Raw genomic sequence first — 24,283 nt, 5'->3', positions numbered from 1 at the left:
TTCAGGAAGCATTTGACTGGCAAGGAGAATAATAACCTGCAAGTGGCTTCAAACGCCAACATTTGTTGTTATCTCACATAGTAAGAAGCCTAGAGGGGCCCAATGTTAGCAGCTCAGTGGCACTTTGCTCTCTCTGCTCTGCCATCTTTAGCTGCAAAATGACTGCAGTTGTTACCAGCATCTCTTGCAGCCATCATTGCATCAAGTGATGACATTTCCTCTTATGCACCACTTTTCAATATGGAGGAGAACCTTTTTAAGAAGTTTCTACAAGGCCCCTCTTAGGGTACCTTGGCCAGAATTGGTATACATGATCTTGACCTGTGAGGGAGGCTAGCTAACAGAAGATTGTAGTCTACAGTCCTAAGGAACTGTATCAGTTCCAGATGGAGAAGTCAGAGAATCCCTGCCTTCAGGAAACTTACCTTCTAATTATGTGACCAGCAGGAGGACTCAAGGTCTGGCAAAAGAGAAGGAATCAGAACTGGAAGGCTACAGAGCCTGCTTCCAGACCATTTTGGTTGATGGACCAAAAGGTCATAGGCTGTAACTCCAGAAATTCAGAGGGAGGTTGGGAGTGGAGAAAATCCCATATCTTAATTACCCACAAGCAAGAGAAGAGCGTGATTCTTGTCCATGGATGAATGGAGACAGAGACAGAGGGGGATGACTGTTAGTAAAAATAAATAAATAAAAAATCACAAATATTGTCCGTCTCCTTGTTATATGCTTTTATTTTTTTCTTTTAAGTGTTTAACTTATTCTTTCATCTATTTCTAATTAAACATTTTATTACTATCCCTCTTTGAAATTGGTAAGGTATTTTCAAATTTGTTAGCCCTTTTGATTCCCATAACACCGCCCCCCATTAAGGAGAATGGATATATACCTTTAAGATTTACAGATGCGGGAACAGAATCCTAAAGAAGGTGATTGATGTGTCCCAGTTTACATTAATTAGAAGCAGCAGAGCCAAAACGACTTCAGGGGCTGTTGACTCAGTGGGATATTTTTTGACAGCATCCTAATTCCTGAAAATGTACACACAAGTGGATGCTCTGCCTGGATATTTCTTTCTTACGTACTTTAAGCTGCTGTTTCCGACCAGTTTATTCATTTGCCTTTTGTTTCTCCATTAAGTACCTAAATTAATAGAGAAATGAAATGAATGCTCATCCAACTGAACTAAGCCAGTAATTTGAAATTTTTATTAAATGAGAGGAAATGAAATGTGAAACTATAGCCAAAGATTAAAGGAATTATAAGAAAACAGCCTTGAATGCTGTTGTATGAACATTAAAAAAATCAGTTCCAGGCATCATTTCAAATTCTTACCTCATTTTCCCATTGGCCCCAATTTTGTGAACTATTCCTTTATTAAAAAAAGAAGAAAAAAACTGTGGTTTAATCACATACATTTTTGAAGCTGCTTGAAGTCATTTTATAACAAAAGGGATTATAAATTAATTAATTTAAGTAATGGGTTATAAATTAATTAATTTAATTAATGAATTATATACACTGTAATCAGTTTTGTATAATACATAGGAAAATATTATCTGCACTTCCTGTAATACATGGATCTACATTTTTAAGCTATATATTTTTATTTATTTGTAAATAATGTCTCCAAGCCAAAATGATATCATAGGTTTTTTTTTTTGAAATGGGTTTTTTAAAAAAAGAAGCTATAGATAGATATTTAGCCATGACCCTATCTGCATTCGTTACCAAGTAAGAGTCACATACAACACAAAAAATAAACCTCCTTGCTGCTCCTGACTCAAGATCCTTATCATTGATATTTTTTTCCTTCCATCTGCCTAGAATGATTTTCTCCAACTCCTTCATCAACTTCAGTTCTGTGCTAAAATGTCAGCTTCTTTGGGACCTGATCATGCTATTTAAAATTGTAGTGCCTCCTCCCCAGCATCCTCTGTCCTTCTTTGCTTCTCTTTCTGTTTTCCTTGTATATTTGTTTAATGTCTGTCTTCCCACATTCATTTCCAGCATAATGAAGGCAAGAGTTCTTGTCTGTTTGTCTTGTAGCAGAATCGGAATCACAGCACCCACTGCCTGGCACTCAAAAAACATTCACCCAATATTTATGCAATGGGTAGAAGGGACGGAGGTGGGAGAGGGCCAGAGGGAGAAATACAGTGGTGCTGAAGTAGAGGGTGTTTGGGGGTGGCTCCTAGGGGAGAAGATGGGAAATAGAGATCGAAGAGAACAAGTGAGTGCATGCCTTCAACTATGGGGATAAAGAGGGTTTCCTAGCAAGCAGTGTCTTGATCAGAGCATTCCTACAACCATATACACAAGAAATTTGATGCACACATGAAGGAAATAATGCACAAATAAGTAAGCTGTTGTATGAAAGGTCCATCAAGTACATATTTGTCTTTCCAACTAAAAACTCAGAAATTTGGGGGCTCATATAGGTGAACAATACAAAAGAAAATATGGCTTCTGGCCAGGTGCAGTGGCTCACGCCTGTAATCCTAGCACTCTGGGAGGCCAAAGCAGGAGGATTGCTCAAAGTCAGGAGTTCAAAACCAGCCTAAACAAGAGCGAGACCCCCGTCTCTACTAAAAATAGAAAGAAATTAATTGGCCAACTAAAAATATATAGAAAAAATTATCTAGGCATGGCGGTGCATGCCTGTAGTCCCAGCTATTTTAGAGGCTGAGGCAGGAGAATTGCTTGAGCCCAGGAGTTTGTGGTTGCTGTGAGCTAGGCTGATGCCACAGCACTCTAGCCCAGGCAACAGAGTGAGACTCTGTCACAAAAAAAAAAAAAAAGAAAGAAAGAAAGAAAGAAAATATGGCTTCAAATATAGCTTAACTCATAACTCAAATGATATCAAAACACCCCTTTTTTCTCTCTTCATTTCTTGGTATCATTTGCTCAATTGTCAGCACAATTGTAAGGCCCCGTATGGCTATAGGCCCTGTGTCTTTTCTCTCAGAAGTCTCAAGGAAATTCTCATGGCTTTTCATTGCCTCTAATGGAGTCACATGCCTGTTGCTCAGGCAACCATGGTGGGTGGGAATGGAATGATAATACGCTTGGACTAGGGTGCACACTTCAACCTTGAACTAAGGGTTGGGGAGCAATTGGTTTTCTATAGGAAGTTGGGGTATGACTGTTTAAGAAGAGGGAAATGGAGGCTTATAATGGCCAACAGATGACCACTACAAAGAGATAATTAGGGTTTGAACTTGGGTCATTGCAGTTGGAAGGGAACAGGGAGGAAAGAAATAATAAGAGATGAAACCAAGCAGACCTCCTGGCTCTAAATGGGAGGAGGAGGACACAGAGAGGCCTGAATACATGATTTTGAGCTTGTGTGACTAGGGTTTGGCAATGTCATTAATGAAGATTCAGGATAAAGTAGAAGGAACAGATTTATAAGAGAAGGAATGCATTTTCTTGCTTCTCATCCCTGGTTTTATTAATAAAATTGTTTCCAGCTTCTCAGAGCTCAAGAACCACAGAGTTCTACAAGAGGCAAGAGGCAAATTATTCCACCAGCCACTTATTCTCAGAAGACTTGTCCCTGCAGTTGTAACAAGTCTTCTCTCTCAGCCCGAGTGTGAGAGAATCAGACTAAAAATTAATTTTCTCTCAGTAGTTTTAGTTTCCTTTGGTTGAGCTATCAGCTTCTGTGGAATAGGAAACTGTCAGATCTGGGTTCAATCGTTTCTCACGGAACATTTCCACCCAGATGACTTAGGGTTGCAAAGCCATCTTAGAAGATGTACTGTGGATTAGGCTTAGAGAAACATGTGGTGCTCATCTATAGAACTCTATTGGGTGCCTATCCAATTATGAAGTGGGAAACTTTTAATTGGTAATGGACCAGAGTACAAGAAAGGAGTGAAGGCAGGCACCAAATAACAAAGTGACATGTGCAAATGTAATAGTAAGCATTTTTTTTGACAGTTTACTATTGACCAAGTGTTGTTCTAAAGTCTCAGCATAGAATGAGTCATTTAATTGCCACAGCAACTCTTTGTGGTGAGTACTATTGTTATTCCCATGTTACAGATGGGTAAACTGAGACCTAGAAGGAGCCTTGGTGCTGTACCTTATTAAAGGCCCCACAGTTAGTAAGTGGTGGAGCTGGGATTCAAACACAAGCAGTCTGGCTCAAGGGCTTGCCCTCTTAAGAAACCAATGAGACGTTCCAGAACTTCCCAAGACAGTCATCATTTATACCTATTGTCTTGGCACAATTATAAATATGAACTCTAAAAAGTGTCACCACTGGGTCAGTAAATTATAGACACCATTCTTCTTAACCATGATATTTTGCTTATTCAAAGCCAAGAAAATCTAGCCTGAGCAACAAAGGCATCCAAGTGGTTAGGTTGTATCTCCAGCATATGAAGGGTGACATTTTGGATTGAATATGACTATTTTGTAATCATCCTATTTGTCCTAAGTTTAAACTGGCTGTATGGATTGGCATAGGTTTGGTTTTAACCACTCTGCTCTCTTACTACTTTTAAGGCTGTGTTTCACACACTATAGTAAATTTGCCAATGACCATATTTTGCCTGTTTCTGGGATGGTTTGATTTATGCCTCAACATGTGGCTCCTCCAGGTTCCCCCGGATCTCCAGAACGAAGTGCTCATCAGCCTCTTGGAGACCGATCCTGATGTCGTGGACTACTTACTCAGAAGAAAGGCTTCCCAGTCATCGTGAGTATGCCAGTTTTCCACCTTCTAAAACCACATTAGGGATTTCTATTTCCATTTCTGAAGCACTAGAAAGGTTTACATAACTCCATGCAGTGTGACCTGAAGTGGAATTTTGACAACTTTCTGGCAACTGCTATCAGTCCTCCTAGTCAGAAAATTCTTCAGTCTTACCAATCCACTTACCGAATTAGAAACCACTTTACTAGATTTTTCTGTTTCATTTTCAGCTTTCTCCAGCCTCTCGAGGTTTTTTGACTATGTTTACTTGGGGGGTGGAAGCAATAAATCACTGGCAAGAAGCTCAAAGGACTATAATGCACGTCAGCGATTCTGCTTCTAGCATTCTGATAACTGTGCTTCAGGGCCCCTAAGGCCGCACCTGGCCATGTGTGCAGCTGTACCAGCGGGAGTGACTCATTACCAAACCACAGGACAGGCCTTGGCCAAGGCGTATGTGCCCATGTGAAATCAGAGCTCTTTCTTTAAGGCTAGGATGCTGTTGATAAAAATGCACACTGGTCTCCACATGCATCCATGTTTACAAAGAGGAAAAGGCAAGTCATGCTTCAGGCTATGGTTTGCTGCCATTTTTGCCCTGGAAGGAGGAGCCCTGAATATTTGCATTAGCCAGATTTTATGGTTAATCCCAACCTTTGCTGCAGAGGTACTGTGTGTGGGGGCCCTGAGCATTTGGCAAAGCCAGTTAAGGAAATAATATTGCATCATTAACCAGAAGGAATATCACCACCATGACACCAAGCCTTAAATTTGTGACAGGAAGAGTTGTCACTATTCTCTTATGAAATTATCATTTGTGTTATACTTTTAATATACTGAATTTCAACAATTCTTAGACACATTTTCCCCCATATTGTATCATCTCTGAAATTGAGATTTATAATCTTATAATCAATGGCATGTCCTATTGTAATTCATAGCATTTTTTGCTTTCTTAGTCCTATATAAAACAATGATATGTCTTATTTGATGGCGCCTCGGAAACAGTGACACATGTTAAGTTACTCCTATATACTGATGTTAAATTTGATAAATTGTTTTCAGTTATGATTATTTCAGATATTTAAAAAATTATATTATTTAGAGAAATTTGCTAAAAAAGGATTCCATATTGATTGGTCTCCTTTCCCAGGTCATTACATTAATAGCACTGCTAAATTCAGCTTCACTCCATCGCCAGCTGAGCAGGAAAGACCTTTTAATTGGATCACCCTTTCAAATGCACTTTTAAAAATCCATGTCTGTGACAATTATTATCAGGCCAAATTCTGGTTCAAGTAAAACGTTTTGCCTGGATTCAAGCCTCAAAAGCCTTGAGGGAATAAAAATACATTCAAATTGTGTAAATGGGCTAGAATTTCATGGTCTTGCTTTTCATATCAGAGAATTAGCCTTACACTTAAATTTTTCCTACCTTTCTAATCCTCATCAAGGTTTAAGTTCTAACTTAAGTTTTTATACTAACAAATGGCTTTTCTTCCAACAGATTATGTACCAGCAGAATTTTAATGAACTCATTTATTTCCCTCCCTTTTGAAAAAAAACCAGACATAGTGGCATTTCTATTTGTGAATCTCTCATTAAGCAGTATTTATAATATATCACTGGTACTCTGTGACAAAGCTAGAAAACGCACACCTAAAAATCCACTGATTTTTGACTGGCCAAATTTCTGCTTTTGTGTGGCACTATTAACTAGATAAATTTTGCACTTTAAAAAAAAGATGATAGAAGTTATTTTCATGTGGTTTTCAAGTATGTTCTTTGTATATAAATGCCAAGGTAAAAAGTGAACCTTTCTTCCTCTACTATTAGGAAAAGAAGCGTGCATATTAAGCCAATCCCAAGCCGTACAATTGTCTAGCCTCTTTTGTTCTCTATCCCTATGAAAGTAAGAGGTAGAATTATAAGGTCTAGCCAAGCTGATGCTAGACCAAGGTCTTAGGTGAGTGTCTGGGCTTCCAGGAAAGGCAGGGGAGCTCACGGGAGGTCTGTGTATGTCAAGGACTGGCATTATCAGAGAACAGAAAACATTTGGGGAAGACTGACTTAGTAAAGAGGAGAAGAAAATGTTTGGCTTTTTTTTTTTCATCTAGGTATAGGCCTAGGAACAACCCAAGAGGTTGATGATAATGCCATGAGGTAAAATACATTCATTAATAAATGAATAATTATTTTTAGTGAGATTTTGAGGCTTGAGGGTCCTACCCTTGAGCTATAGGTGGTCTCTTTATGCCATAAACATGCAATTCCCAAACTTTACTATGCATACAGATCACCACATCTTGGTAAAATGCTCTTTCCGAATCAGTAGGACTGAGGGTGGAGATCTGAGAATTTGAATTTCTAACAAGCTCCCAAGGGATGCTGATGCTGCTGGTCCATGATCCACACTTGGAATAGATAAAGCTTAAAATATCAAAGCATACGCTTGCCTGTAAGAGCTTCCAGACTTGGTGGAGGAGGCCTCTGAGGTTAAAAATAATAGGAGGCCTGTTATTAAGTATGTCACAGAGTACTAAACCATAGGTGACGGAACAGTTGCTCACAGACTCACCTCCCCCCGGAATCATCTGGGGAGCTTGAAGAACAACTATGCCTGGACCACCCTTTGAGAGATTCTGGTTCTTTTGCTCTAGATTGCAATCTGGACATTGGGATTTTTAAAAGTTCCTCATGTGATTCTAATGAGCAACCAGGGCTAAGAATCTCCAGCTTAGATCCACCACATCGGATATCACTTATTTACTACCGCATGGGAGCTTGAGTTGGGTGATTTTTGACATTGATAAAAGGTGTCTTTGTGTTAACAAAGGAATGAATGTCCAGACCATAAACCCACTTGGAGTTTGGAGAAAGGAAAGAGATGGCTTCTGAGAAGAGGAAAGATTTACAGTGAACTTTGAAGACTGGGGAGGGTGTAACCAGGCCTGGATGTTTGGGGAGCTTGGAGCAAGGCCTGGACGCAACAATAAACATGTTGATTGGCTGGGGGCATGATAGAGGCTGGCCAGCACTGAGGGCAGAAGCCCTAGAATGGCTGGCTGAGGGGTGGCGTTTAAGTCAAGAAGCAGTGACGATGGGTTACAGTGACAATAGATTACTGTGATGGTAGATTACAGGAATGGTAAATTATATAGTGTCCCAAACTGCAACATGTTGCTGGCTACATTGGCGTGTCAATTATCCATCAACAACACATGGTTGTGTAGTCAATTATCCATCAATAGCACATGTTTGTGTAGTTTAACATACTGGTTAAGGCTTCAGATCCAGAGCCAGATCACTTGAGTTTGAATTCCAATTCTAGGGCTCTTAGCTGTGTGGTCTTGGATAAGTTAGTTAATCTCTCTCTGTCCCAGCTTCCTCATCTGTAGACTAGAGATAGGCAGTAGCATCAACTTTAATATAGAGTTGTCTGCTCTTATAATAGTATACTTTATCGTAAATGCTTAATACATGTTAACAATTATTAACAGATTGTTTCAAATTTCACCAGTTGGTTCATTTGCAACTATTTACCAAAGACTTGGGCATTGCTAGACTTTATTTTGGTTTCCGTGAGATAGCAACCTACAAGGCAATATGGCACAAGGGAGAACTTCAAGTTGTGGCATTGTGTCTTAAAGCAAAGCCCACTATTTGTTTCTGACCCTTTGGGTTTTTTTTTCCTGAAGCTTCTGTTGTTTGCTACCAGTTCACATACCCAAAGAAAGCTTTACATTCCTGTGAGGCCAAGTGGAAACTGCACAAGATTTTATTTGCAGGGGAAAAGAAACAAGTTTTCAAAAGTGTAAAACCAAGAACAAGAAAATATTTATTATAATTTCTGTTTTGAAAGAGCAAACATTGAGTGATATTTGGGAACTTAATGTTTTGTTTTGATCTGGGTTTCTCCCTGCTTCATGCAACATCAGTATTGGAGGAGTGAAAGGAGAATTCATTATTTTTTCTTGTGCTTGTCTGCTTAGATGTTTGGCTTCAACCAAACGGGATACCAAAGGGAGATTAGAAGAGATTTCTATTACTAAGAATGCATGACTTTCAGTTTTTAAAAATTGCTCACCCAGTATCTTTATTAGAATGATATACTTGTTTCTCCAAAGGTACTTAAAATAGACCCCCACCCCTTTGATTTAGGGATGTGAGGAAGTAGGGATGAAATGGAAAGTTAATCAAAGATGACAGGGTATGTTGAATGTGGGCATTTGCAACAGAACAAAGGTATCCTAGCAGGGCTGGCACTAGGGAGATGCCTAGACACAATATTTAAGGGCGTATCAAAAAATCATCAAAATTAACTATATCTTAATGTAATAATTTTTAAAACTCAAGTTAATGCCGAAAATCTTTGATGACAAAATATCAAAATTTTTAAAAGACTAGTGCCATGCTTAGCCATACTGGAACCTGAAACAAAAGATAAAATATATGCCCCTGGCTTTAATGGAGGCAACTCATAAATCAGATTTTCAAAATTGACTCTGTTTTTCTTGGTTCCAACAAAGAGAATTGCTATATTTGACAATTTCTCTTGAACAAGTGATAGTCTTAAGTAATTTTAAATTAAAGTAGCTTGAAATAAGATAATAATGAAATTCTGTTTTGGCATAAATAAAACATTTAACTTAATATAATAATATAAGTTCTAATGTACCTACTTTTTAATTTTTGGATATTTTTCAACAGCTCTGATGCTCTGGGGAAAAAATAACCACACTTAAAACCATGTATACAGAGGTGCAGTTTTCCTTTTGCCTGAGGCACCTCAAGCCCCTAGGGTTCTTCAAAGGGATGCTTTGCAGAACTGAGCTTGATAAATGTGAAAATCCTCTATAAATCCAGAGCTCAGGAGAGCACAGCAGAGCTCAGATCATCTGAGACATGGTAACTAGTTTTAACAACAGTTCTTTTAATTTTTAAATACAGGCTTGAGAAAGTATATAAGGATGATTTGCTTTTATTCCATCAAACCTCATAGGCTCCCCAGGAATAGAATATTAATTAAAGAAGGCTAAGTAAAGCATTCTCTACTATTTTCTGGAAACAAGATCAAAATAGGACACATTTAACTGCATTTGGAGAGAAGGCAGATATGGATGAACTAAACCCATAAGTATATATTTTTAAATTTCATTGCGGTTAATTCTGTTAGTGGCCTTCACCAAGTTTGTACCAAAATTATCAACAAATAGTAAAACTGGTGACTAGTGAATTAGGACCATTGTTGAAGAGCTGTACTTGTCTCAAAAGATAAAATTTCAGAACCAGAAAATAATTGTTTTGTTTAGTTGGATGTTCATTCTATTGAATGATAGGTGCTCCTTCTTCATTCTAGGAAAACGTTAGGTTTTTTTGAATTTAAAGGTATATCACATTTCACTTCTCCAATAAATATCATGTAGACAATTTATTTTAATCTTTCAAAGATCATCATTAAAAATGTCTTCCACAAATCCACAGAGTGTTATGAGATGGACTATGATTTCTGTTTTTCTTTTACTAGGATTTGTCAAATCAGAAAAAAGTTTCGGGAATTTTTCAGAGATAAGAAATCTGTCTTTATCAGTCTAGTATAACAGCAAAGAATCCTATTAACTGGCAGTAGCTAGTGGCCTCACTTTCATTTCATTCCAGTACCCTGGAAATCATGAAACATTAACCCATGCACCCCCTGACACACACACACACACACACACACACACACACACACACACTCCATTTAAGAAAGCCCTTTCAGCCAGAGAGGTTTAGAAAAAGCCTTATGTGGAGGAGGGAATCCATAACAAAAAAATTCCAAAAAGTACGAATGTGCCTTCTCTGGAAAGGCAAACTAAGATGGAGGAAGAATTTATAGTGTCACCCCTTCCAGTCTCTAACACCTTTACTGTGATTCACAGCTTCCTTATAAGTTTAAAAAATATTAATTTGAAGATGTTTGATCAGGCTCCCTATAAATAAAATGAATAAAGACAGCACTGTCTTATCTTCACAGTGTCTTATCTTCAAATGCTCAAGGACTAACAATGAGGGGAGAAATTTCACAAAGCTCAAAGTCCAGGGTGCTGGCTTCATTATCCTCCAGTAGGGAGTTTGGATCCATGTCAACTCCTCTTTGAAGTGGGGTGTCTTTTTCCCTAGGAATCTTCCTAAGGGAGGCTTTGCAGAACTGAGCATGATTAATGTGAAAATCCTCTGTGATTCCAGAGCTGCTGCGGCAATGGATTCCTTTCCCAGTACAATTAATATCATCCAAAATGGTTACATGCTTTGAGTTCCAACAAACTGAAGTTTATCAGTTGAATGATTAAGCCAAAAATGAAGCCAACGCACATTTGCAATCTCCACGGGTGCGTCTCACTGGGGTAGCTCAGTGAGGGGCTGGGCTGGCCACATCCGGTGATTGAACCGGAGTTTTCCATTTATCCCCAGAACAAGTTCTGTGCTTCCGGCTGCAGCGCAGGCCTGCCCGCAGTACCCTGCCAGCGCGTTTACGCCCTGACCTGGAGGGAGCAGCTAAGGGTGAGAACGTGACTCGCTCTCCAAGCCCATCTCATGCTCATCTGGTTAGCTGAGACTGGCTATGCATGCTGTGGATGGTCCTGGGGTCTGGGGGTCTAATGGGGAAACCCTCCATGCGTGGAGGCAAACCCATGTTGACTGGCAACCCATCCACCCAACACTCCCGACCTCAATCCATGTCACCCTGGCACTAGAAAGAGAAGCCATTAGGCACTTTTGGATTCAAACCCATGTCAGCTGGCAACTCGTCCACCCAACAATCTGAACCTCAATCCATTAAACTCCAAGACACAGAAAGAGAGGCCACTACATGCTTTTAGACTATTCCTCATCTAATGAATCACTGGCAAGAGTAAATACTTTATATAAATAGATTCATGAATATTTTAATGCCTTTATTTGGAACCTTGAACTCAAAACTGTCTTCTTAGAGTTGGATCATCCTAGGGGCAAATCCAAGAGAAGACATTTGTGGCTACTTGTCTCATTTTTCAGACACACCTAAAGGGGTCATGATCTTCTAAATTTGACAGTGAGTGTCCAATGAAAAAAATCATTAAAAACCTTCCTCCTGGGGTCATTTCTCCACCAGTGTTCAGGAATGAGAGAGTTCTGCCAATCCAAGCTAGTCTGTAGGAAGGTAACACTCACTCTAGGAGTTCTCAGAGCTGACTCACAATAGCAGGTTTTAGCCACCCTCAGGGGACCCTGATCCTGGCTGACGACCACTTCTCTGACAGTCGGAGCCTGAAAGGTAGCTTTTCTTTCTTTTCTCATTTTTATCTCTAGGTTTCAGGTTCAGAGAAATTCCCTTTCCTATCTTCTTTTACCGTCCACATTTCTACTACACTATACCTGGACTTAGTCATCCCTGTTCTCTCATAGAATTTCTGGATTATAAAAACTTGTTTTCTGATTTGTGATTTTTTAATATGAAGACTATTACAAAGCTTTATAGATTTTACCTGATTTATTTATACATTTGACAAACTGACTTTACTGGAAACAGCAATTTCCATAAAATTAGAAATGTTTCAGAAACTTTGGGACAGAATAGAAAGCTCTGGAAGTGGAAAATGGACAGACACAAAAAGTATGTAATGAAGGTGTCCACAATGACTGGGCAACCAGCCCCTTAGAGGACAAAAGTGCTCTGAAAAGCTCTCACAGTTCTACTTCCAGGCCTCTGGAAATTTCTCTGGACTCCAGCCTCCATTCAGCAATCTGGTTGTCTCCCTCACTTCCATTTTTTTACTTCTAATTGTATTTCCTAAGTGGGTCCATGTGTGTGCATGTGCGTATGTGTATGCATACGTGTATATAGTTGCATGTGTGCATAAGTGTGCATGTATATGTGTGTGCATGTGTCTATGTATTTGTGTGTATGTGCATTTGTGTATGAATATGTGTATGCATGTGTTCGTGTGTGTTGTGTGTATATGTGGGTTGTGTATTTGTGTATATATTGATCTGAATTTGCTTCCAACAAATTCAATGATAAAGGAATAGAATGGCACTAAACTTTTTAAATACTTTGAACTGCCTATGTTGTTGTGAGAGTCCTAAGGAGTGAATAAAACAGTTTTGTTTTTGAATTGGTGGGCTTTCACATGGGGAGACAATTCTTGGACATAGGTTCTTAGGCAAATTTGGCTGCCACCTTCTGACCTCTGCTGAGTAAATAAAATGATAGATAGGAAAATATTCTAAACATTTAGAAAGGCCATCAACTCTAAGTATAAAACATAGCATTTTGCTATTGATTTGTAATAATGTTGAATACTACTTATCGAATAAATTTTAGAAGGGTGCCAGCCCCTACTGCCTCTACTGCCAGAAAGCCAAGTTATTTGGTCAACTCCTTGTTTTGTTCACTCATTTCCAGACCAAGGTCAGGAACAAGGAGGGTTGTTCACAGTAGTTTGGTACAATGCCTGCCACATAATTAACTGTGTATAAATATCAACTTTTACTCTTCTCACAGGCCAAGGGGTTATTTCACGTAAGTGTATTTCTCCAGCTGCTCACCATGGGCACTCACACTGTACCTTGCGCCATGGCCAGGATATACTGGGGTCTGCAAAAGGAAGACATCATCTGTGTCCTTAGCTGTGATTCCAGCCACTCCGAGAAGGTTCAGGGCCTGTGTCTACTGTGAGACACCTCATCCCCCCCACCTCCAGGGATTAGCTTCAGGTCTCCCCCCGTTTCTCCCTTATTAGTGCCCCAGCTGTGGTCACTCTGGTGACTTGACTTAGGAGATTGAATCAGAAGAGCAGAGAAAGTCACATTGGCCATTTCCGCCCCCTCTTACCTCAACATGTTCTGATCCCCAACCAAACTACATTCAGTTGTCTGGATCCTGCTCACAGCAGACAGAAGAGGTCCAGGAATCAGCTGAGATGGCCACAATCTCCCCTCTTCCCCAAGGTGTCGCTCCAGCCACCCAGGGTCAGGACCACCATGTTTACCTCCAGGCCAGCCAATGCTACAGTTTTGGCCACCATCTTTGGTTTCCCTCCTGATTTGGCTCTTAATGAACTCTTAGCTCACTGTCACATCTGTGGATTGAGATAGTAAAGGAATATTTGGTTGTGAGAGGTTCTGGAACATCCCCATGCATCAGAATCACCTAGAGGGCTTCTTATAAACACAGTTTGTGGGTCCCACCCTGAGTTTCCCTTTCCATAGACAGAGCTGGCTTCCTGGGCTGTGATCCACACTCAGAAAGAGCCCAAGTTCGCTTTAACAAATCTGATGTCACCATCTTGAAATTCTTTTTTTAACATGGGGTCCCGCATGTCCATTTTGCACTGAGCTCTGCAAATGATGTAGCCAGTCTTGTCTGTAGGTCCAGAATAGAGCTTGAGAGTTTACATTTCCAACACATTCCCAAGTGATGCAGATGTTTCCCCCTGGAGAGCACACTTTCACAGCCACTCAGTGAGATTTTGCAGAGTTCTCCCAAAGAATAGAGGAAAAGGACAATGGCCCTCTACCCTGCCTCCTCTCTCCCCTCTACTTGATCAGATCCAATCAGAGCTCTGAAAATGGAAGAATAGTGTGGCAACTTCAGTTAGTTTTTTTGTTGTTATCATTGTCCTTGTTTTATTTTGCTTTGTTTTCACCAAACTAAATGTTCCCATGGGGCATACTGCCTTTTCAGCCCCCTCCCCAACAATTAATGTAGGCATGATTTCCCTGTCTGCACATCAGTCCAAAAACAAAGTTTTGAAGCAGGTTCAAAAAAAATATGTAAAGTGGAGCAATATCATGGTAAGTAATTTGAGATATTGGGGGAAGGAAAACGATGGAAAGAGTGAAGATAAGTGAATCTAGGGTGGGAAACACACAAAGACATCTCCCAAGCTTCAATACACCAACTCAAGTGGTGCCTGAATTCTTCTGAGCATTTTCATTGGAGACAGAAATACATTATTTATTTGCATGACTCATGGTTCCATAAGGTAAAAATAACCTGCTCGTTCAGTAGAAACCCAAATGCCCCTAGTTCTAAGACCTAGGAGAAATTTCTCCCATGGGTGCCTTTCTTTACACATTTAACTATAGGCTGAATCTGCAATTTATAACATTTTGTTGAATGCATTCTATTCTATATGTGCTATAACACAGATGAGCAAGAGATGAGAAAGAATTATTGAGGTCTTAGTGAGCTAAAATTTGACATTTTCAAAATTTTCCCCCCAATATGAGAGGGCAAAAAAAAACCACAAAATAAAACATTGGTAGCCCTGACTTCTTTTCTCTTGGCTAATGAATTGACTATCCTTGAAAAGTCCCATAAAATAAGGCTTTATGTACTCACTATTATTGATAATAAAACCATGACTTATTCCTGCTGAGTAGACGTAAGACATTTTTATTAATGACTGGAAAAATGTCAACTGAACAGGGAAAACAAATGAAATTAGCCAAGTAATACAATGTCTAGCCCTGGTCAGAACCCAGAACCCTGATTTTGAGCTGAGCTGAACTAAGCTCCATGTTAACTACCAATTCAAAGCATTCTATTTTTCTCATTTTCATAATGGACTTTCCTCAGCTGGAGTTATGCCCCATGACAACAGACAAGTGTCCATTTGTTTTCTTTTGCGTTTCCTCAGCTAGAATTAGGGAGACTTTTCTCCCCTTTAATTAGATATGGTGGTTAAATTTCTCTTTCCCTCACTTTCCGGCAGAAATACTAAATTCCTTTTATTTTTCCTTCAAATGCATTGGTGGCCTAAAGGTCTGGAAAAATCGTCCTCATGGGGTCCTCTGATTCCTTACCCTAAGATTATCTGATATCAGTTCAAAGAGGAGGCAAGGAAAGGACTTATTTATTCCATGTGGGTAGGAAATGTCCTCGGCAAATGTGCTCAAGCCCCTGCCTGCCCCAGTGACAGCACTGTGTCACAGATGCTGAGAACTTGTTCCCCTAGATAGGAACCCCTGCTGGAAACCTGAGCCAAGCTAGATCCCCTGTGGGCGCACTTCCTCCATTTTGCATGCACAAAACCATTTGGTTAGGAAAGCATTGCTCAGGCGTGTGTTTACCTTCTTTAAGACCACAAAGGATTTGTTTTGAAAAATTAAACCGAAAGAGCAAAGACTAGTAAAGAGAAGGAAAGTAGGGGGGTGGAAAAACAGAAGCAGGTTCTGGAACTTTTAATCAACCTGTGATTGTTTCCCTTCAAGATGTTGTCAGGGCCACTGTTTTGAGGAAGGTAGAAAATAAAGATGTTTCCAGGTAAGACTTCCCACACTCCTTTCATGTTCCTGAAGTTCTCATTTTGCTGTTCCACTTACATTTGCACCATTATTTCTGTTGCTGTGACAACGCACACATATAAGATTATGCTATGGTATGCTAATTAGCATGTCTCACATCGGTTTGTAAAAAAACACTAGTGCCTTGCAGAATCCTTTCAGATTTGGACTCTAGTGACAGTCATACATTTATCTTTTTCAGCTACCGTTTTATACATATAACACTCATCCCCAACAGTAGCATTATCATCTTCGTCGCAAGAAGGATGGATTTACTTACACTAAGTATATTTAGGGAGGAGAAAAGTCCATAAAGCCATAGTGAACTTTGAAGCAAAGTGTCAACCCTAGTTTTATCAGAATTCTTTTTAATTCAGGATATTGATGAAGGTAAAAGAGTTATCTGCTAGTTTTTCCTTACTTAATGGTAAGCATCAGGCTTTAATTTAAAAGTGGACACAAGAGTTAGTCCCTGAGGCACTTCAGCGATGCATACTGGCGATCACAGGGACCCATCTGGGCTTGGCGCGCTCCCCTCCTTCCCCGGCTCATGTTTCCTGTTTCATCTGTTGGGTTTTGCTGCCATCTGCTGGCCATTACGTGGCAACGCTTTCACTTCATGGATGTAGACGTCTCGGAGCATTGTTCAAAAGGTCTTTTTGTTTCAGCACCTGTGTCCATGCATTCTTCTCCTGTCAGTTGTGTAACGGTCGTATCGTTTGACTCTGGTCGCTACTGGTTAACACACTCACACACCTTTAATTGTTTTGTTGTGCCAGAAGCCCTGACATGTTGCAGTCGGAAGTTTCCTTTTCCGTGGGAGGGAGGCACTCTTCTACAGACTCCAACAAGGCCTCCAGCGGCGACATCTCCCCTTATGACAACAACTCCCCTGTGCTATCCGAGCGCTCCCTGCTGGCTATGCAAGAGGACGCGGCGCCGGGGGGCTCAGAGAAACTTTACAAAGTGCCGGGGCAGTATATGTTGGTGGGCCACTTGCCGTCTTCAAAGTCAAGAGAGAGTTCTCCTGGACCAAGGCTTGGGAAAGGTAACTGGAACCTGGCCGGCCGACGCTGGCCAAAACAAATGACCCTGCTCTTGTTACGTGTGGCATGGAGTGGGGCTGTCTCGGCCCTTCTCTTCAACTCTCCCTTGTTTGATGTTCCTGTAATTGAATGAGCACTTAGTGGGTACCAGCCTCACTCCTGCTCCAGGAAGAGGAAGGTGTGACAAGTCCAGTTGGCTGGGAGAGGGCTCCGTCTCCACAGCCCTATCCTCAGATATCTGGGAAGTAAGCACCTGCCCAGAGGAGCCACTTGTATTCCCAGCTGACTCTTTTTCCTTCCAGCATCTGAGGAAATTTATGTGTCCTGGCTGGTGGGTTTGGGTTGCATATTTGCTAGTCTAAGATGTCATCCAATTACTGCTGTTAATTTTCCAAAGAAAAGTTGAGCCTGCTCTGTAACAAGACAGCGTGCCAGAACCAGTAGTGTTAGCATCCAGTGACAAGAGCACTAGGCTTGGAGTCAGAAACCTGCCAGTTTCAACCAGGCTCTAGAGTGAGTGAGTGAGCTTTTCAGGGTCACATTTCCTCCTGCTGTGAAAATTCAGAATGATAACAGTCTTAAATTCAGTGGATTTAATTAGTGAATCCACATAAAGCCCTTAATGTAGCACTTAGCTTGTAATAAGCACTCAATGAGACTTGCTATGTAATTGTGTGTGCATTTCTTACCTGCTCCTTAAACTAGTTGCCTCATCTGCAAAATGATCTCCTGGGAATCTCCTAGGGATGGAATGAGATAATGCTTGTGAACTGCTGAACGCGTGGAGGCATCCAGTAGACGTTTGCTTCTGTGACTCATAATCATGATCCCATAACAGGATTGTAGTGAGGATTAAATGAGATGGTGGAAAAGCCTAATATAATACAGTGCCTTCCCCCATAAATACTTATGGGCAAACTGAGGGGGTTGATGAGTGAATGCGTGCATGAAGAAACACATTGATGCCAGTAGCAGAGTATTCCTGAGGGTGGTGCAGAACTGTAACTGTTGTTCCTCTATGTTCATGTGCTTAGTGCCTGTAAGGCCATTCCCACCCATCACCCTTGTATTAGTTTCCTACTGCTGCTTTTGCCACAAACTTAGGGGCTTAAAACAACATACAAATTTGTTATTTTACTGTTCAGGAGATCAGAAGTCTCAAATGGATCCACAGGGCTGCCTTCCCTTCTGGAGGTCCTAGGGCATCATTTCCTCGCCTTTTTCAGTTTCTAGAGGCTGCTGCATCCCTTGGCTCATGGCCCCTTCCTCCGTCTACACAGCCAGCAATATAGCAGCAGCTTCTCCCCTGCCTCATTCTTTCAAGGACCCTTGTGATTATATGGGGCCACCCAGATAATTTAAGCACATCTGCAAAGCCCCTTTTGAATATAAAATAACAGCTTTATAGTATCTAGGATTATGACACAGATGATTGGGGTGTGGACCTTATTCTGTCTACCACAACCATGATATAGAAAGAGCCTTTTTGTAAATCCAAAATGGAATAAGCCTCCTGAAAAGCAAGTCTAAATTGTATTCTGTTTGTATCCAAGACTATCTCAAATTCAGATCTTGGCACAGAAGAGATGTTATAAAAATATTTGTTTATTGATTTCTGTCCTTAAGTCTTCATTTTATGTTATATGCCTTTTTATACCATTTTTTTTCTAGATATGTCTGAGGAACCTTTCAATATCTGGGGAACTTGGCATTCAACATTAAAAAGTGGATGCAAAGACCCAGGCATGACAGGTAAAGTACTATCTTTAAACTTCATTACATTTACTTTTTTTTTTTTTTTTTTTTTGAGACAGAGTCTCACTCTGTCACCCTGGCTAGAGTGCAATGGCATCATTATAGGTCACAGCAACCTCAAACTCCCCAGCTCAAATGATCCTCCTGCCTCAGCCTCTCGAGTAGCTGGGACTGCAGGCACTGCGGGTCCAGCTAACTTTTCTATTTATAGTAGAGACAGGGGTCTCGCTCTTGCTCAGGCTGGTCTTGAACTCCTGGCCTCAAGCAATCCTCCTGCCTCGAGTGCTACAGAGTGCTACAATTGCAGGCATGAGACACCGTGTCTGGCCTACATTTACTTTTAAAATTAATTTTCTTTAATTTTTGCTTTACTGTCATTATATTACATGCTTATCAAACAGAATTTGGGAAATGCTGAAAATCGGGAGAAAAAGGATAAAACTCTCATTAGGCTTTCCACCCAAATATGCCAACTTTTGACTGTATTTCATTCCATTTCTTTTGGAAAAGTTTTCAAATATTATGATCATTCTGTTTGTGCAACTTTATGTGATTTTCTAACTTCCATTTTCCAGTTATTTCCCATTATCCTTTTTAAGAGCAAAGGAGTATTCCACAGAGTATATGTTCATAGTTTACAACCCAATGCTTGGGCAACTAAGTTGTTTCAATTTTTTGTTGCTGTTGTTATAAGTGATGCTGTCAGGAGCCTCTTTTATGTACCTTTAAAAATTTTTTTAAATTATTAATAGAGTCACAAAATTTTGGAAAGCAAGTAAAAGCTTATAAATGCCAAGGAGGGAGGTGAGTCAAATATTATGAATGGTTCCAAGAATTCGGAGGTAGTCACCTCGCATTCTGTGGGCTATGGGCCACCCTAGCTTGTGTTCTGTAAGCAGCAGATGGCAGGGCATTTCTCACTGCTATCTGCAAATCTCATCAGCATCGCAAATTAGTGAGTTTTCATTTTCACTAGCTTAAAAAACAAAATTGCATTTATCATTAAATTTGCATTTCTTTCTCACCAGTATTTTTCAGTTTTTCTATTAATTAGTGGAGTCCCTCTCCATTGAATTGTCATTTTTGTCATTTGCTGTTTATGTATGTTAGTGTTTTAAAAATTGAGTCTTATGAACTCTCTATATAATAAAGATGTTATCATCAGTATTATTTGCCACTGATATTATCCCTGGCATATTTTTTCCTTTTTTTTTTTTTCCTGCTTTGGCTATCTGGAAGTTTTTATTTTACTTTTTGACATAATTAATTCTACTGCTGTCTCTTTTTGTGAATTGTTTCACAAAATTAATCTGTAGTTAAGCATGGTCAGTCATCTGTATGCTTTTCTTTTTATATTATTTCATGTTTTCAACATTTAATTCTTTAATCCATCTAGAATATGTGTCAATGTATGCGATGAAATGCATAAATTATTTACTTGTTATATATATATTATGTATATAGCCCTCTTCCCATTGTTTTATAATATCTCCCATATTATCTTTTAGAGCACCATCTATTTTTAAATGTAATGGCCTCTGCCCAGCTGACTTTAGTACTGATTCATTATCTAACTATATCTCCTTGTATCCTGTGAGGAGCTTTCTTGCCTTCTCCTCCAAGGAGAAACTCTTCCAAGATGCTGTGCTCCATTTTCCTTCTCCTGTTTCAGCTTTCACCTGTTTCAGCTGTCATCTGTCTCTGTGTAAATGATATATGTGCCCCCTCCCACATGGCCTTGTTCTCTTTCCCTGCCTACTTTTTAAGAAGTGGGGGAGGGCGGGCAGGGCAGACCCATAGGAAAATGGAAGTCTGGGGAAATACGCCCCAAGGACTCCTCATCTGCCTTTTGAAATGCACTGTTTTTTCTGTCCTTTGAACTTCTTGAAGAAAGTTTTATTGGTTAGGGAGAGCTAGCTGCTGTAACAACCCCAAATGCCAGTGGTTCAGGCTGTCACAGGTGCATTTCTCCCTCCTGCCTTAGTCCAGCGCGGGTTGTGTGAGGTGAGGAGGGGTGTGGGCGGCTGAGGAGAGGGAGTGCTTTGTTCCACATAGTCACACAGGGCCCCAGGCTCCACCATCCTGAGAGGCCTCGGAGTCTTCCGTGGTTCCTCCATGCTGGGCTGGTAGTTAGGGGAAGGGAGAGAGCAAGGAGCAGTAGGAAAACATTTGGTTGGATCTTTTACTAGACCAAGCCTAGAAATGGCTCACGCCACACCTGTCCTCATTTGTTGGCCACGCCTTGTTCCTGTGACCCTCCTAGCTTAAAGGGAGGCTGAGAAATGCCATCTAGGAAGTGGAAAGAAATGATCGGACGAACAAGCCAGTGTTTCGCACAGTGGTGAGGGGAGGCTATACACAGCAGCTGCTGCATTCATTAGCACCTGGCATGGAATGGGGCATTTTACATCCAACGCGTTTGTTTCTACAGCTTCCACCGATGTGATAGAAACATGAACACATTATAATTTGTATCTCCCCTGATCACCAATTGCATTGAACAAGAAGGGAACACTTCTTTACCCTTCTGAGTTCCGAAAAGTTTTCACACCCATGTAAAGGGGCCCCTTTCCCGAAACATAAATTGGTGACAAGGTGATTTTATCTCTTTTGACAGCTCAGCTAACCTGTCAGAGTCTAGGCATATGTGTTTGGAGCCGCCACACGAATTGAGCCAATGATCAAAAAGCATTTGTCATTTCTTTTGCTAGAAAGTTCTTTTCTTTAGGCAGCAGCAGCTAAGAGTGCACCGTGCTTTTTCGGTTTTAGAAAAGGGCAGTGGGGAGGAAAGAGCAGGAGTCTAGTCCCCAGCAGGGGTTCCACGAACTGATTCCAGTTCACACCTTCCTCTCTGGCTTCCAGGTTCCTATGGAGACATTTTTGAAAGCAGCTCCCTACGACCGGGGCCTTGCTCCCTTTCTCAAGGGAACCTGTCCCCAAATTGGCCTCGGTGGCAGGCAAGCCCCACAGAGCTGGACAGCGGCACACAGGTCACAGGGAGGACTCAGGCCCCGGCCCCGGCGGCCCCCGCGTCGCGCGTTTGCAGCACGCCCCCCTTGCGGGTCGCCGAGCCGCACTTGACCCTGAGCAGCGCCCAGGACCTCACCGAGAGCGAGCCGGACGCCGCCTGGCTGCAAAGCCAGGCCCCTCCTCCGTGCCAGAGACCCCGAGGCAGCGGGAGGGGCGACAAGAGGCCCCCTCCTCCCTACCCGGGCCCGGGCAAGCCCGCCACCGCGTCGCCCCAGCAGCCCCGAGCAGGCGCGGGCCGGGCCGTGGACCCGGGGAGCCAGACGGCCGAGCGGGGACCACGGAGAAAACTGAGCAGCGCCCACTGCCCAGCCGCCGGCGAGCAGGACGGGCGGAAGCTGGGGGAAGCCGGCTGGCTGGACTGGCAGAGAGAGCGCTGGCAGATCTGGGAGCTGCTGTCCGCGGACAACCCCGACGCCCTGCCCGAAACGCTGGTCTGAGCCGCCCCCCGGCGCCGCCTCTTCGTCCTCTTTTCACACTTTCCAGAAGCAACAACACCAGAGCAACCCAGCTCACTAGCAGACGCAGAGCGCTCACACCCTCGCCACTGGGAATCAGATTCTATTGCATAGCCAGCCTTGGGAAACACCAAAAACACAACCAAAAACGGATGGCAATGTCCAATTTAAAAACCACCCTCTTGGCTCTATATAAGATAAAACCCTTGCTTTGGGATAGCTTACTTGTTGTATTTATGTGTCTCCAGTTTTGACTATTGTATATTCTGTAACAGATTATGTATGATAATCATATATGATATATTCACAGAGAGAAAGCAAAAGGAACAATTTTTTTTGAATCACTTCACTTGTATTAAGCAATGAGAAATACTAAGCAATGAGATTCTATAGAATGTTCTAGAATGCACAAGCAGGTTTCTGTGCTTTTGCCATAGCTTTGAACTGGGGACAGCCCTTCCTTCAATGCCTAAGGAAAACACTAAGAAAAGAAAACAAAACAGAATATGAGAAGCCATATTTTTATATAAGTAGTGAGATACAAAAAGTTTATAGTCACTGAATGCCTTTTCATATGGAATAAGGGCTAAGGAAGATATTAAATTTGATACATTATGAGATATATTTTTAGAAACTGTTTAAAAGGATTCAGTTAAACAAGAAAAAGGCCGTGCCTAACACAAAAACTAATTAAGAAGTCCGTCCCATTTTAGGTCAAATTCAACTTTATATAGACCATATATAATATATATTTATGATGTATAATTTTTATGTGTTTTGCAAAACTATAAACTGGAATCCAAACTATAAACTGTTTAAGAATCTATAGAACATGATTTTCCCTTTGCCTCATAACCAGTATTAACCAAATTACATGCAATTCTTTATAAATTCAGTCATATTTGGGCTAAAAACTACAGCTTTGTGCTTACATTGTGCCAAAGGCTGAGGAAATGTTTTCTTCGGTAATATTGTGTGTATTGTAAAATGTTCCTACTGTACTTCAGTAAGTTTGAAGTTTTTCAACTGCAAAACCATTTTTGACCAGCAGGTGGCGACTTGCTTCAGTATTTTATGAGTTTTTTCACTTAAGAAGGGAAAGTGTATTATAGAAAAGTAACTTTTTTTTTTTATAAAACATGCTACTCTCAATTTTCATGTTGGTGATGAAGTTTCCAGTGGTGTTTCTTAAAGTTCTGTCTTGTGCCATGATGAATAAAAAGTTAAGCAAAGGCTTTTGTTCCCTGGCTTTAAATCTCATGAATGAACTGAACTCATGCCACTTTCCAGACATATACTTCACTATCCAGAAGTCTAAGTGTAATAACTAATGGCAACTCTATGCATATACATATATAGCTAAGGATCTAGTTAGAAAAATATCAGATGGCTTGGGGACATCAACTCAGTGACACCAAAGCATTTATAAGTTTATAATTATTTGTTGCAAGTAAAGGCTGATTTCCTCCATTGTGGATGAGGAAGTGGTTTTCTATAGGATGAAACTCAAGTTTCCTACTCTTTGGACAGATGTTGCCCAACACAATCCCTGTAAGTTATATCTGCTCTAGAGGACTTAGATGCCTAATTTGCTTCAGGGCTGAAATAGTAAAGTCTAGAGGTGTCGGGTAATATTTCTTATTTCAGAATCATTGAGATAGCTTCAGACTCTCCTGTTGGATCCAGCACTTCTGTTACTGGATGGGACTAGGGAAGGATTTGCCTGCAGACCTCCAGTTCTTCGTGGCTGCCTGATTCAGCCAAAAGTTGCAAACAAGATCCAGAGCAAGCACCACTTGATTGTGGATCGCAGGTGGCTTTTCTATGCCACCTACTGTCATTCTACTCCTGCTGACCCTGTGCCTTCTTGGCTTTGAACTTGACCGTGGTCTGTGCAGTTCCTTCCCTCCTTCTTGGACTGGACTGCATGATATATGAGATCCCCTTCCCACCACACTCTTGATGTAATAGTCTTATTT

The 24,283-nt window shown here is 41.0% G+C and overlaps 1 protein-coding gene across 4 annotated transcripts in view; it reads left to right on the top strand.

Annotated features, from left to right (window-relative positions):
* The window catches only part of ARHGAP6 (Rho GTPase activating protein 6), a 474,180-nt gene extending 450,644 nt beyond the window's left edge, over positions 1-23,536 (top strand). For all 4 annotated transcript variants that reach the window (XM_012784832.3, XM_012784833.3, XM_012784836.3 and 1 more), the window contains 4 exons: positions 4,611-4,708; positions 16,798-17,066; positions 18,736-18,816; positions 21,682-23,536. In XM_012784832.3, the coding sequence (XP_012640286.1) occupies positions 4,611-4,708; positions 16,798-17,066; positions 18,736-18,816; positions 21,682-22,286 (1,053 nt within the window). In that variant the 3' untranslated portion in view covers positions 22,287-23,536. The remainder of the gene's footprint in view (positions 1-4,610; positions 4,709-16,797; positions 17,067-18,735; positions 18,817-21,681) is intronic.
* Positions 23,537-24,283: the final 747 nt, after the last annotated feature.

This window comes from Microcebus murinus, chromosome X (assembly GCF_040939455.1).
Source record: "Microcebus murinus isolate Inina chromosome X, M.murinus_Inina_mat1.0, whole genome shotgun sequence".
Taxonomy (NCBI): Eukaryota; Metazoa; Chordata; class Mammalia; order Primates; family Cheirogaleidae; genus Microcebus; species Microcebus murinus.
The sequence above is the reverse complement of the archived record's forward strand: the minus strand, read 5'-3'. Positions and strand labels throughout refer to the sequence as shown.